The sequence below is a fragment of the Martes martes genome (genome assembly GCF_963455335.1).
Source record: "Martes martes genome assembly, chromosome: 2".
Lineage (NCBI taxonomy): Eukaryota > Metazoa > Chordata > Mammalia > Carnivora > Mustelidae > Martes > Martes martes.
In genome coordinates this window covers 119548269-119563102 of record NC_137889.1, presented here as the reverse complement: position 1 = coordinate 119563102, position 14834 = coordinate 119548269, and the positions used below count along the sequence as shown (strand labels likewise).

Genomic DNA, 14834 nt, shown 5'->3' with positions numbered 1-14834 from the left:
TGAGTTTACATAAATTGAGTTTCACAAGTTTGTTTGTAAATCAGTTGTTTGGCATTTGGTATATTTCCTCAATGAAAAGAAAATTTTAGGTAGGAATGCCACCTGATTATCTCAGCAGAAAATAGCTGAAATCATTATTTGTACCCAAGAATTGTACAACAATCAACCCCAAATTATTATGCAATACTTAAATTTAACACAACATAAAGACAACACACTGGGTGAGAATGATTTTAATTTTAAATGTATGAAAGAGAAGCTTAATTAGGTGGATGAGCGAGTTAACTGAAGTGTCTGGTGGAGATTCTGAGGATGGCTTTTGGACACTGATCAGGGGCTTTTGGAAATGGATAATAGGTATTTGTTGTTAAAATCCATCAATTAAATGTGCCATTCAAAGCAGCATCCAAGTGGCAGTTTCTATTTATGCACTTTTCACTCCACGCACAAAAGAGCATTTTCCTTCTTTTGGTTTTACTATTCACCTAACCAGGCATCATCCTTTCTTTTCTTCATTGCCTGATAAAATATCCTCCCTCAGAGCCTAATACAAATGTCATAGCAATTTTTAGAATCCCCTGACAAAATATTAGTGGTCTCTTCTCTGCAACCTGTTGCATTTTGATTGCGTTTCTTTTATGATGTACAGTTTGTCTCCTATTTTAATTTTGGGGTTCCCAGTAAATAGTTGTCAAATACAATTAAATTGTAATAATTCAGGTTTCTCCTCAAGAAATGCCTTCAGACCACCTTTGCAAAATAATGTTCCCCATACTCTCAGTCCCTAGCCCTGCTTTATTTTTCTTATAGAACATAATAGGACATAACAGAACCATATAGAACATATAGGACATAATAGATATTTGTTTATTGCCTGTCTCCTCCACCAGAATTTCTGACCTACTTTGTTTATTTCCCCATCATCTAGAACTGTGCCTGGTCCAGAGTAGGGGTTGAATAAATCGATGTAAATGGAAGTGAAAGAAATACCAACTGGGATATATCAAGACACTGGATCTGATCATTCATTAGTTCTATAGTACTTAGCTGCAGGACATAGAGCAAGTCATTAACCCATGATGGGCATTTCCCTATAGAATCAATAAGATTCTTAGATCTGATGTCATTTCATTTCTCTGAGAGTAGGAAGCAAGAGAGGCAATGAATAAATGGAGTTCAGGTAGATGTGCATGGGAAAAAGAATGCTCTAGGCCGCTGACAGGAGCTGCTCTTGGTGAAAGGCAGATAGAAAGCACAGAGCCTAAGCGAGGGGAGAGAGGTACAGAGAAAGGGCTGTGTTCAGGTGCAGGAGCACGTCAAGAAAGCTGGGGAAGCTGTGAAGTGGAGAGCTGATGACCATACAGAAATGCTGGGATGCTGGAGGAAAGGCTCCCAGAGAAGAGGGAAGGCAAGCTGAAAGGAGAGGCTATGTGTATGTTGCAAGCTCCACATACTTTTTGATTTTGCCTTCTTTTCCAGTAAACAACCACTCTGCTGTGACTTTGTCAGGGCTTGATTAAGCACATGGCTCACATGTGAAAGCAAATGAAAATGTTCTATCCCAAGAATCACACTAGTTCTCCATTTAATTTGACAAGACTTCTTCTTTATTCCCCAGAGCAGACTAGATTCTAATCTCTTATCCTGAAATCTCCACAGCACTGCTCTTCTCATGTGAGAGTATGTGATCTTGTCTAGTGTTGCAAGCTTCTCCTCTTGCCTTGTTGCCCCTGCCCTGGTACCTCTCCTCCCCAACACAGGGAGGCCTATGAAGGGCACTATCTTTACTTTTTCTGTATAGGCCTAATAAAATATCCTGGAGTCAGTCTCTGTCTCTCAGCCTCTGTCTCCCCCTCTCTCATATACTTACGTATTTCATACTCATGCTTAATGTGTATTTGAGTATGAGCAAATTTTAGTATACCTCAAATTTAAGTTTCATTAAAGTTCTAGGCTCCTTTGTAAAATAGGAACTGACCCAGACAGAGGTTTTGAAATTTCCTACATAAGCTAACACAGGGCTCTATACATTTCAGGGAGGGCCCTCTAAGAAGTAACCACTGGCACTTTTTTTGTTCGTTTACTTAGAAACACACTCAAAGCTTGACTCTCTTTTCCAGAAGCACGGTCAAAGATGCACTGTCCTTGGCTGCAGTGACTGTTTCGCCTTGCAAAAAGTCGGCTACTCCACGCTGTGTCCGAGTAGCTCTGCGAGGCCACCGTTCCTGCGGCCACGGAGAGAAGAGAAGCCCCAGCGACCCAAAACCCAGAGTCCTGGACAGAGTCCCCACGCCCTTCCCGCTGCGCGAGGACTAGGCGGCCCAGCGGTCCTTTGGGATCCGAGCCTTCTCCGGTTTCCAAAGCAGCTGCAACCCCGCCCCACCCAGGCTTCGGGAACACTGACGAGCGGCGCCCTACGCAGGCGCACTGAGGCCGGAGAAGGGGCGGGCCGGGCTCGCGGGGCAGGCTGCGGGAGGGGCGGGGCAGGCTGCGGGAGGGGCGGGGCAGGCTGCGGGAGGGGCGGGGCAGGCTGCGGGAGGGGCGGGGAGGGGCGGGGCGGGGCGGGGCGGGTGGTGTTTCCGTTGCTTGGAGTGGGCTGAGCGCCGCTGCCCGGAGCCTCTTCTGCTCGCATCCCTACACTACCTTGCGCGCCGCCGCCCCGCGCTCTGCCGCTCCCTGGGAGGTTCGGGACACTTAGGTCCCTCTGTCACTCTTGGGTGAGTGCTCGCCTAGCCGGGGGTGGGGGCTGCGCCCGGAGAGGGGAGCTGCGGGGAGGATCGGTCTGCGGCTCGCTAAAGCGGCGGTGTCTCTCTTGTCTTGCAGTTTTGCATCACCTTCTCCTGACCTGAGCAGTCGCCATGGCACAGGTATGGCCGTGCGCCCCCCGCCAGCGCGCGCATTTGCCAACTTTATAAGCTGTGTCAAGGGAGTTCTAGAATTTGTCAGAAAGCCAAAAAAGTTTAGGAGTAAATGAAATCTGCCTTCGAGAAATCTGTTACACCTTTCCTGTTTCTCCTTTAGTCCCCCTCCCCCCCTTTCCTGTGTCCCCGGCTTCTTTCCGTCCAGTGCCCGCCGGAACCTGCTCCGAAGCAGCCGGGGCGCAGCAGCCGGTGACGTGGCCGGATTTGTGTGCACTCCCTTTTTGTGAGTGAATGTGTAAAATCCAAAGAACCTAAAATTAGAACCAGAGCAGGAAAAGCTCTTAGCGGTCGAGACGAACGCGTTTTTTTCCGTGTCTTTCTTTTTCTTTCTTTCCATGCCTGATTTATTTCCTTCCTTCCTTTCCTTCCTTCTTTCCTCTCCTCTTCCTTTCTCGCTTCCCTTCCCCTTTCTGCCTCTCCCTTCTCCTCCCCTCCTCTCCTTTCCCTGTCTTTTCCTATATTATTTCCACACTAGGAGTGGGCATGGCTTTTTCCAGTAGAGCTCTAGTGAGATTTTTCCAGTTACTCAACACAATTTTACTGAAAGGAACTGTTCCTGTAGGCACTGCGTCCTCCCCCTACCCCCCGCCCCACGCAAAAGATTAAACAGAAGAGCTGCTTTTCTTAAGTAACTCGCGGAACGAGTTCTAAATTGAATTTGCCTTGGGATTGTTTCAGAACTTGATTACCTAATATTGGCCTTTTTTATTCTTGACATTTGTCAAAAATACAGGAAAGAAAAATCATTCATATAGTAGTCTTTAAAAACAATGAGCGTGTTGTACAGTATTTTGTGAATAAAATATCAGTCCTAACAACTCCAACGCAAAACTAATTTTACAGATCTTGGCAATCAATCTGGCTTGTCAGAGGCCAGATAATTTTTTTTTAAACCAGTAGTTTGGAGTTGCTGGGTGGCTCAGTTGGTTGGGCGTCTGCCTTCTGCTCTGGTCCTGGTTGCGGATCTGGGATCCAACCCCACATCAGGCTCCCTGTGCAGCGGGGGTCTGCCTCTCCTTTTCACTCTCCCTTTGCCTCTTCCCCTGCTTGTTTGCTCTCTCTTTCTCCTTAAGTAAATACAAATTTAAAACCAGTATTTTAACTCTCAGTGTCCTCTCTTTATACTCTTCATTTATTAAATCAGATCAAAACGAACAAACAAACAAACAAAAATGCTAAACAAGACTGACTTATCAAAATTGAGTAAGGTTTCAAGGTCCTTTCCAAGAGAACATGGGAGTATTATGATGACCTGGTAACTTTATTAAATTTATACAGTGCTTCCATTCTTACTTCCTCTTTTGAACTTAGGAAATATTACAATAAACCGATTCTCCTATTACTTCAAATGGAAACTTTGGTTTAGGTTCTTCCCCATATAAAGGATACTTTTATGTAGAACTAACTTTCCTTCACTGAGTTGTTTTTCTTATCTTGATATGCTGGTGTGGTGATGTAAATGATGATTGAACAAGCATCAAAGAATAATTCCCTTTATCCTTGCTCATTTGGCTGTTTCTTGAATCTCTTTTGTAAGTTGACCCAGTGATGTCTGAAGTTTTTCAGTCAATTCCTTTTAATTATGTAGAGTCCAGATAGCACAAATTAACATGTTTTTCCAATTGTGGACATTAATTATTTCAAATAATGAAAAGTGTAAAGGCTATTATATAAACAAAACCTTGAAGAATGGTGGTTTGCATTATAAACTTGGGGGCATGATCTCTATCACAGTAGAAGTCTGGTATTGTTTCCTATCAAAACCACAGTTGTTAGTCATCATAGAAGTTACAAGTAATGTTAAAAAAGATACAGTGTTGAATTTTGCAGTTTGTTATTCTCCTTTGGAAACCATGGAAGTAAAACATTTTGTTAAAATGTTTAACATTAAGATAGAGTTTTGTTTTTATACTCACACATTTGATCAGATGCAGAATGCCCCCGTTAAGAACTTGTACTTTTACTGTCAAAAAATACCTTGGACCCCAGTGTAATGGTAGGAAAGCTGAAGTAGTTTCAGTGTTAGGTTTCAAATGGTTTCTATGGTAGTACGTTTTGTTGACCTGTGGTTATGGGAACCAGAGACCTCCACTCTATGGCCCTCTGTAGAGTAGTGAAATCAGATGCCTCAGACTTAGAGGTGCACATTTCAGCCATTTAGAACGTATCATTAAATATTGTCTCTTACTTATTGAAGAATCAAAATGTATACTCCCACAGCAGTAATTCTTCATGTTTATAAATTGTACCTTCCATACCAGTGTTTTGTCTTTTTACTTTATCTTGGGACCGCCCTGCCAGTCACAGTCTACAAAGATCCAGCAATCAGTTATATATGTAGCTCTTGGGCATGACTGTCTTGTTAAGAATTTAAAGAGAAAGCATTGGCTGATTGATGTTTGATAGATAATTGGAGTTTCTATTTTTATATAAAAATATTAGGGATATTTTATACTCCTGTGTATACTTATATTAACATTTTTGCTTATTTGCTATATAAATTATACATTTTAAAATCTCATAATATAATTCGTATCAATGTAAATTCTTAAAATTTTACTCTAATGATGTCAGTATAGGGAGACAAAGTCATAAATGATACTGTGAACTACATAAAAAGTGATTTATATTATCATGGTGAGTAAATAATTCAGAGCTGTGATTATATAAATGTGACTTTTTAAAAAAATTAGTTTTTAGGGTCATTTTTCTCAGTCTGACTTAACCATATTTTGGGTTGGATTTCTTAAACGATTCTGACCTATTTCTCTCTTATTGCTTAACTTGCTCATGCAGGTTTTTAAAATCTCACTATTTAGCTAGAGCCAAATTATTTCGCAGATACTCTAATTTATTTTAGAAAGTACTTGCTGTACTTCTGTATTCTTTGGTTTGGAAAAATCAGGAGTTGGCTGTATTTCAAAGATGAATGATCCATTTAATGCATTTTAATTCAATTTGAGTCTGTATATTTTCTTTATGATAACAAAACTTTAAAAAGGTAATTCATTTCAGTCTGTATAATTTTCTTTGTGATAAAACTTTAAAAGATAGATTTTGGGGTGGGGCACCTGGGTGGTAGCTCAGTTGGTTAAGTGTCTGCCTTCGGCTCAGGTCATGATTACCTAATCCCAGCTGGGATGGAGCCCTGCCTCTTAGGGCTCCCTGCTTAGAGGAGAATCTGCTCCTCCCCGGTTCTCATGCTCTGTCTCTGCCTGCCTCTTAAATAAATTATATATATATATATATATATATATTTTTTTTTTTTTAGATAGATTTTGGGCAATCTGAATTTAGCTTTTTAATGTTGTTTATAGAGTTTATATTTAAAGCAGCAAGAATGTCATGAAGCAAAATCAGGCAACATAATTTTTCACTAGAAACTTCATGAACATCAGATTTCTCTCCCCCATACATAAACTGTGCAAGGTTTGATTAGGAATTTCTTTGGTTGGTTTGAAATCATTGTATGGTGATAATTTATAAAGTGCCTGTGCAGAACAAGCAGGATCAATGTAAATAAATAGATTTGAGATAAGGTTTATTCTAGAGGAGTTGACCAGATATTGATTGTATCTTTTCATGCCATTCACTTTAAGGTCAAATCTCTCTTTAGAGATCTCTCTTGGTATCTTAGATCAGGATTACCTATACTGCTTTGGGTTAGTGTCTCTCAGTTCCTGATACCTCTGAGTCTTGTTTACATTTTGGATGCTGAGAAAGAACTAGATCCAAAACTGCTTGGCTGCTTGGTAAGCCACTGAACAATTCATTGGCATTCAGCAAATCTTAATTCTCTTGTCTAGATCTGGTCCCTTTGGACATAGGTGGTGAGCTAGTGGGAGTTGGGCAATCTGTGGTTTTCTTCTTTCAGTGACTTAGAAATTTTAACATTACAGAAATGTATTTTTACATTATAGATCAATTTCTGAAATAAATAAATTTTATTTGTATGACCTGTATAGTATTATAAAACTTCACAGGCGCATTAGTTGATCTTTACAAAAATTAGTGCTCCTAGGACCTTTTTTTTTTTTGGACCCATCTTTTCAGTTTAGTAGTTTATATAATATGTAAACCTGTAGGCAGTTGATTTACTGGAATGAATGTGTATTCCAGTTGGTATCATTTCTCTGGACACCTGTTCCTAACTGTTCTCTTTATTTCCCATTCATGGGTGCAATCATGAATATATGAAGCTTTTGAGTTCCTGCTATGCATCAGGTGTTGTTAGACCTGGAAAATAAAAAAGGAAATGGGACAACAGTTTATTGGTATAACAGATGCATTGCTATGTCTATTGTATGCATTATTTAGTGCTTACAGTACAGTTTTAGAAATCAGTATTACTATTTCAGTTTCACAGAAGAGGAAATTGAGGTCAGTCACTTACGTGGCAGTGGTCAGATGGGACAAGGAGGAAAGGCATTATATGTAGAGGCAACACCAGCAAGAGTGACTGCTCAGAGGTATAAAGGTGTTTTGCCTGGCCAGGAGCTGCAGACAGTACGGTATGGATGGAGTGAAGCTGTGGTCAGGTGGGGAGATGGAGCCCTACCTGGAAAGGGATGCCAGAAAGAGCTGAAGAATATGACCCATTTTGTAGGTAAGGAGAGCTGTCAAAGAGTTTTAAGTTGGGGTGTGCCATGGTTATATTTGCATTTAACCAAGATCACCCTGGTGCCAGTGTGATGTTGCATTTCTGAGGGCTGAAGAGACTGCATGGTGGTGAGGGAGGTTTGTAGGGGGTTGGTGGGGGAGGCAGGAGAGAGAAGCTGGATATTGGAAGACCACTTAAGAATCTGCTGCTATGATCCCAGGGAAATCTTAAAGACAAACTAGGCAGTGGCTGGGACTTCAGATAGGAGGGGACTGTCAGAAGAGTAAGCAGGTTGGGTGCATAAGTGGGGTGGTCGTTGGTGATGAAGGTTCTGTCTGGTTAGGGTCAAGATGAATGGCTTGCTTGACTGAGTGGTTGATTTGTGTTTTTCTCTGACAAAGGAATACAGGTTTGAGGTGGGGGGAAAAGATTGAGTTAGTAGTGGATTTGTTGAATTTGAGTTCCTTATAAAACATTTAGGAGGTGCTGTCTAGTAAGCAGCAGCGTACATATGATCTTTAAAGTCTCTTTCATCTCTGTAGGTCGTTTATTTATGCTTATTTCTCTTCCCATAACTAAAACCGATTTGAGGCTAGCATTTCTACCTCTGTGTAGGACCAGCCATGTTTATTAGATTTCTGTCTCTTGTTTCGATACAAAAGGAAATAAAGTTGTGAATCCATGCACACTCTTCTCTAATATGAGAAATCTATAAGCTTGTTTCCTGAAGCATTGGTGAACGAACTGGTTAGTGATACAGCTTTTCAAGTACGATTCATAGAATGCCCAGTTGAACAGTTAGGTAAAACAGAACCCCCCCCAACCCCCCCATACTCCAGCTCAAATGTGTACTCATTGAAGGCTAATGCATGTGCCTACCTTAACTAACTCAAGGCATCACCATTGTTCATGGACGGCTAGACTTACTGTTTGTTGGTATTCGCCAAGGGAAGGATTCTTATGGTGGCAGGGAGTCATAGTCATGGGAGCATTAAAGAAACAACAAAAACCTAAATCATACTGACAAAACCTTTATTTTGTTATCAAAACTTCTTTTCTACCTTTGCACATATAACTTAAATTTTTATGGTGATACTTTACCCCTTATGCTTGATTTTAAAAAAGAGATCAGATAATGGTTAAAAACCAATTTGCAGGGGTGCCTGGGTGGCTCAGTGGGTTAAAGCCTCTGCCTTCAGCTCAGGTCATGATCCCAGGGTCCTGGGATGAGCCCCACATCGGGCTCTCTGCTCGGCAGGGAGCCTGCTTCCCTTCCCCTCTCTCTCTGCCTGCCTCTCTGCCTACTTGTGATCTCTCTCTGTCAAATAAATAAACAAAATCTTTAAAAAAAACCAAAAACCAATTTGCATTTAAGGCTTTGAACTTAACTTTCACTTTTTTTGATCGATTTGGAGCAAGGGTAAGAATTAGGGCTTGAGATCTTATTTCTGACCCCCTGTTGTTTGTGTTTGTACCCCTCAGTCCTCTTGGAGTGTCTAAGGTTTTTTTCCCCCCTGATATTTATTTTACCTTACAACTTAGATCATAATCATATCATGCTGGTTTTCCCCTCTTTTCTTGCTCTTTTTATTTTTCTTGGCACAGTGATATTTAATTTTTTTTCTTTGCTCATCAGTGGGAGCAAAGATTTCATTTTTTAAATGAAATCAAAGTATTGATTTCATTAAACTGGAAGACGGATTGAAAGAGGGTTTCTGTACCTTCAGGAAAGCTTCAGTTTAAAAGGTTCCAGACAGGTAAATGTTTTTTCAACTTTAAATTTGAAGTTCTTGTTTCTGTTGTTTTCCTGTTTCTTTAAATTCTGTCTAGAAAAGCAACCCTTCACGTGTTTTTTGGCTTAATTGTATTCATTTTATTTTGGCATACCTAGTCCTTGGTGGTAAAGAACTTTCTCATTTAGAATAAATGAACAAAAAAAGCCAACAAAATTATAGAGCTAGAAGAGTGGATAATTTTGAAGGTGAGAGTTAAAAGAGTGAATTATATGTTTTGGCCATGTATCGTCTGAAAATATATAATAATGCCTTTGAAAAGGCCTTGGTGGCAGGGAATGAAGGTAACTGAGGATGACCTCGGCATGGGTGAAGGGATTCATACCTACTCATAGTTGGAATTAACCTGGGCAAGGTATAAATGTTTAACTTGAGGCAATGGGTCTACAGGAAAAAGGAGAAGCCCTCTAGTATGAGTCATGGAAAGTTACATTTGCCCAGTGCAGATAATTTTATGTGGGCCAGGATGGGGTTTGGACAGGATGTCCAAACAAGGTTTCGGCCCTTGTGACTCACTTCTGTGATTCACTTCTGGTCCCTTACTACTACTATGTGGCTTTGGCTAGCTTTGACGGTGACTTGGATCATGTGGAATGTAGCATGTGTTTCCCAATTTCTAGAAAGCTCTCAAAAATACAATCAGCAGTTATTTCTTCCTCATAGTGAGTCACTGAGATTCTGAGGATACTCCTCTTCTTCCATCTTTCACCTCATTTCCTTCAACTCAGTGGTCAGATGTCTTTTTAAAGCAAATCTCTCTTGTCCCCCCTGTTCTTAACATCTTGATCTACTAGCAACTCCATAGCCTATAAGCTGGAGAACGTATGTTTTTTTAAAGTGAGTTTTAAAAAGCATGTTTAAAAAAAACAAACAGGGCGCCTGGGTGGCTCAGTGGGTTAAAGCCGCTGCCTTCGGCTCAGGTCATGATCCCAGCGTCCTGGGATCGAGCCCCACATCGGGCTCTCTGCTCAGCAGGGAGCCTGCTTCCTCCCTTCTCTCTCTGCCTGCCTCTCTGCCTACTTGTGATCTGTCTGTCAAATAAATAAATAAAATCTTTAAAAAAACAAACAAACAAACAAACAAACCATCATTTGTAAAATTGGAGTTCATGGAGATGCTCACAATCAACTTTTTTGGTGTTCCCCAATCAGGCTTTTACCACCATCAAAGACCTCCTCGTTACCAAGTCCAGTGGACCCTTTCACTCTTACCTCCTGTTTGACTTCTCTGTGATGTTGGTTGCTGCCTTTTCTTCCTTTCTCCCTGGAACATTTAACCCCCTTTGGACACCGTGCTTGGCTCATTGCCACACTGAGCAAATATTAGGGTCTCAAACCAGGGGCTTGAATTCGTGACCCTGAGATCGAGACCTGAGCTGAGATCAAGAGTTTGGATGTTTAATCGACTGAGCCACCCAGATACCCCTTAGCCGCCATTCTTATTGTAGGGGACCTTCCCTTCTTTGCTGACTCTCCCTGACTAACATTGCCTTTTGTGATAGCCTCCTCACACAGCTTCAGTGACCACCTATGTGCTCTGGTAACTGACAAAGCCTGGTTCTTTTCTGTATGCCTACTGAGAAGTGTAAGACTAGTCATTCTGTTCCCCATCCAAAAAAGGAGTTATCCTAATTGGTTCCCTTCTGCCTTGGTTCTATTACTCTCTGTCTCTTCCTTTCCATTTCCATTGATGCTCCTGACATCGATCAGGTCCTGTCTTCTTCCTTTGTTAGTTGTTTTTACAACAGCCTTCCTGTCTCCACTCTTGCCCAGTCCATTCCGTTGTCTCCACTGCTGCCCCAGTAATATTACTGTGCACAGTCGACATTGTTCTTCCCTACTGAAATGTCCTCTAATGACTTGCCCTTGCCTACAGGATGAAGTTGGCACTTCTTCTTCTTCTTTCTTTTCTTTTTTTAAGATTTTATTTGAGAGAGAGAATGAGAGAGAGAGAGAGAGAACGAGCATGAGAAGGGGGAGGGTCAGGGGGAGAAGCAGATTCCCTGCCGAGCAGGGAGCCTGATGTGGGACTCCATGCAGGACTTGATGCGGGGGGACTCGATCCTGGAACTCCAGGATCACGACCTGAGCCAAAGGCAGTTGCTTAACCATCTGAGCCACCCAGGCGCCCCGAAGTTTGCACTTCTTAGCATGGCTGTCCAGCTCCTGCCCCCCTCCCATGACCACCATTTGCTTTTCTATGCATACTTAATGTTTGTTTCAGTCTGTTCAGACTCTTAATCCTTTGTTCGAAGCGCTAGAATTTTTCATGTTTTTATGCATGCTGGATTATACCTTCCTGTACTTACCTACTTTTTTGAACCTGCCTTGGAAAATCACAGGCAACTTTCAAGACATTTTTGGGAAATTTTTCTGATATCTTTTCTTTCCATTCTTCCCAATTCAGACCCTTCTTTATGTGTGTATGTGCCCCAATGAAACCTGTGTGTGTGTATACTCTGTTGCACTTGATTATTTACGTGCCTGTCATGTTCTCTTGACTTTCAGAGATCATCACTTTTTCTTAGTACAATACTCAGCATGTGGAAAGCATTCTAAAAAATGATTATTGAATGAATGAATAAACAGACAAGGCACTGAGTTACCTGTTGTGTCAGTCCTAGGTTCTCACACTGAGAGGATCTGTGGTATTTATTCATTTGTCATGATGACATATTGGTGGTGTCTTCCTAATCAATTTGAAGTGGTTCTACTAAACAGGGAAACTGCAGTTTGACCTGAGAGATATGACATTCCCGATCTGTGCCAATTTTGGAGGACAGTTTTCTCAAATCTTATCAATTTCTCTCTCGATTTACTATTCCTCTTAATTATGTTGAACCATATGAAATTGCCAGACAGTTTTTCCTTGTAGGTCACTTTGCTTCCATGCATTTATAATAAAGCACACATGATTATAAACCAGAGAGTATTCTCAGCCCTTCCCCACCTTGTAGCTGTTTTTCCCTCAGTTTTATTTGTTTTTAAAAATAAAAAAAAAAAAAGATGTATTTATTTACTTTAGAGAGAGAGAAAGTGTGTGTGTGAATCCATGTGAACTGGGGAGGAGCAGAATGAGAGGGAGAGAGAATCTCTTAACAGACTTCTCACTGAGCGCTGAACCTGCCCTAGGGCTCCATCTTGTGACCCTGAGATCAGGATCTGAGCCAAAACCAAGAGTAGGATGCTCAACCTACTGAATCACCCAGGCTCCCCTCTTCAGTTTTAGATAGAACTGTAACAGGAGCTTTGAAGGACTTCAGAAGCATTTATTAGTAAAAGTTTATGCTGGGATCCTCCTTTTATCATAAGATAAAAATTTAGGACTCAGTAATCATAAAGTCTTCTGATTCTCAAGAACTAATGATACTGCAGATTTTGAGGGGAAAGCCTTAAAATATTTTGATGATTAAAAACACTACATGTATGATAAAATAAGCATAACAGGAAACCTTTGAAGAATGTCTTCCAATATATTTTTACAAAGGTCTTTTTTTTAAAAGATTTTATTTAGGGCGCCTGGGTGGCTCAGTGGGTTAAAGCCGCTGCCTTCGGCTCAGGTCATGATCCCAGGGTCCTGGGATCGAGCCCCACATCGGGCTCTCTGCTCTGCGGAAAGCCTGCCTCCTCCTCTTTCTCTGCCTGCCTCTCTGCCTGCTTGTAATCTCTGTCTGTCAAATAAATAAAATCTTTAAAAAAACAAAAAAAAAAAAGATTTTATTTATTTATTTGTCAGAGAGTGAGAGTGAGAGGGCACAACCAGGGGGAGGGGCAGGCACAGGGAGGAAACAGGCTCCCTGCTGAGCAAGGAGCCTGATACGGGACTGATAGGGTTCCAGGACCCTGGGATCGTGATGAGAGCTGAAGGCAGACGCTTAACTGAGCCACCCAGGTGTCCCTACTTTTATAAAGTTCTAAGTTCAGAGATTTGGCATGTGAATTACCAAATATCTTTTTAGGCTTTACCAGGTTATCTTAAAAATCCCTAAGCAAGGGACACCTGGGTGGCTCAGTGGGTTAAAGCCTCTGCCTTCCGCTCAGGTCATGATCCCAGGGTCCTGGGATCGAGCCCCGCATTGGGTTCTCTGCTCAGTGGGAAGCCTGCTTCCTCCTCTCTCTCTGCCTGCTTCTCTGCCTACCTGTGATCTCTGTCAAATAAATAAATAAAATCTTTAAAAAAAAAAAATCCCTAAGCAAATATAAGGAAACAGGACTAGATGAAAAGTTACGTAGTAAAAATACCGCTTTGAGTTGAGTGCCTAGGGCAGTGCATCAGGTTTCAGTGCAGGTTCAGCATGCTCCTCGATCAAAAGGGCAAGAGACTTAAGTGGAAGAAATCCTGCAAGGAAGTGCCCTCTGTGAGTCTGGGGGTGTCAACGGGTTGTGGACACTGGGGGCAATGCCCAAGGGGCGAAGGCCCTGGGAGCCAGACCTTCCCATTAATGGTATTGCAGGTGGACCAGGATAGCTCATGCACTGAATTGGTTCTACTAATCCAAACTGTGGTCCTCTTCCCATTTCAAATGGGGTTATCAAATTGTAAATTTATTTAAAGACTGAACATGATATAGAGCAATGGCTTGCTTTGTTATTATTTGCTTTGTCGTATTGGTCATACCATGAATAATATCATGTTGTGTTTCCTTTCTCAGGTTCTTAGAGGCACCGTGGCTGCCTTCCCGGGATTTGATGAGCGGGCTGATGCGGAAACTCTTCGGAAGGCCATGAAAGGCCTGGGTAAATTCAACCTTCCCTTTGTTCTTAAAAAACCAAACAAAACAAAACAAATGTCACAAGTGGCATTTGTTTTTCCAAACAAAAAGTTACTGATTTACAGTAAGATTAATTTTAGAATATTTTATCTGAAATGTATAAAGAGAGAGAAGATATATGAAGGCAACAAAAGAGTATGACTGATCATCCCTAATATTCAATCTCTAGAATTGAACAGGAAGTTAAATTTGCCCTCTTTGTTTTTTAGCTTTCAGCTTTCCCTGGGACGTAGCTGACCAAGTAGATAAGCAGACATTCCTGAGAGTGAGCAGCTCTGCAGGGCTTTGTCCCCTTTGCCCGATCAGGAGTCTAGTTCTGCAGTCTCTTTTTCCCCAGTTTCCTTTCTAGCCACAGATATACCTCTCATCTTGAGGATTTCTACAGAGAACTGATCCTCTGTCCTTAAGCTGCTTCTGTACTAGTGTCGATGATGGGGATCCACCTTCTTTAAACTTGGCTCTGACCCCTTCTCTCTCCATTCTGAATATCTTGTGAGATTTCCTGTTGTAGCAGGATTAGTGTTAGCTTTCTGGCCGTGCACGCCCTTCCTTAGTATCCAGCCCGCATGGTCAGACTCAGCTCATGTTACTGCTCCGTGTGTTCTCTGACCCGGCCATGGTAGGTTATCTGCTATTCATGAAAACCCTGTATTTTCCTTTGCTGAGCTTTTCCCTCATTTTAAAAGCCTGTCCTCTTTCCTTGTATCATTGCCTGATAAAACTGTTCCATCCTTCCTGTCTCTCTTGGG

At 41.6% G+C, this 14834-nt stretch overlaps 1 protein-coding gene across 1 annotated transcript in view; it reads left to right on the top strand.

Moving 5' to 3' along the window:
• Positions 1 to 2563: 2563 nt before the first annotated feature.
• Positions 2564 to 14834, top strand: part of ANXA5 (annexin A5) — a 30320-nt gene continuing 18049 nt past the window's right edge. Inside the window, exons 1-3 of the mRNA XM_080797174.1 lie at positions 2564 to 2717; positions 2824 to 2867; positions 13966 to 14050. Of these exons, the coding sequence (XP_080653300.1) occupies positions 2859 to 2867; positions 13966 to 14050 (94 nt within the window). The 5' untranslated portion in view covers positions 2564 to 2717; positions 2824 to 2858. The remainder of the gene's footprint in view (positions 2718 to 2823; positions 2868 to 13965; positions 14051 to 14834) is intronic.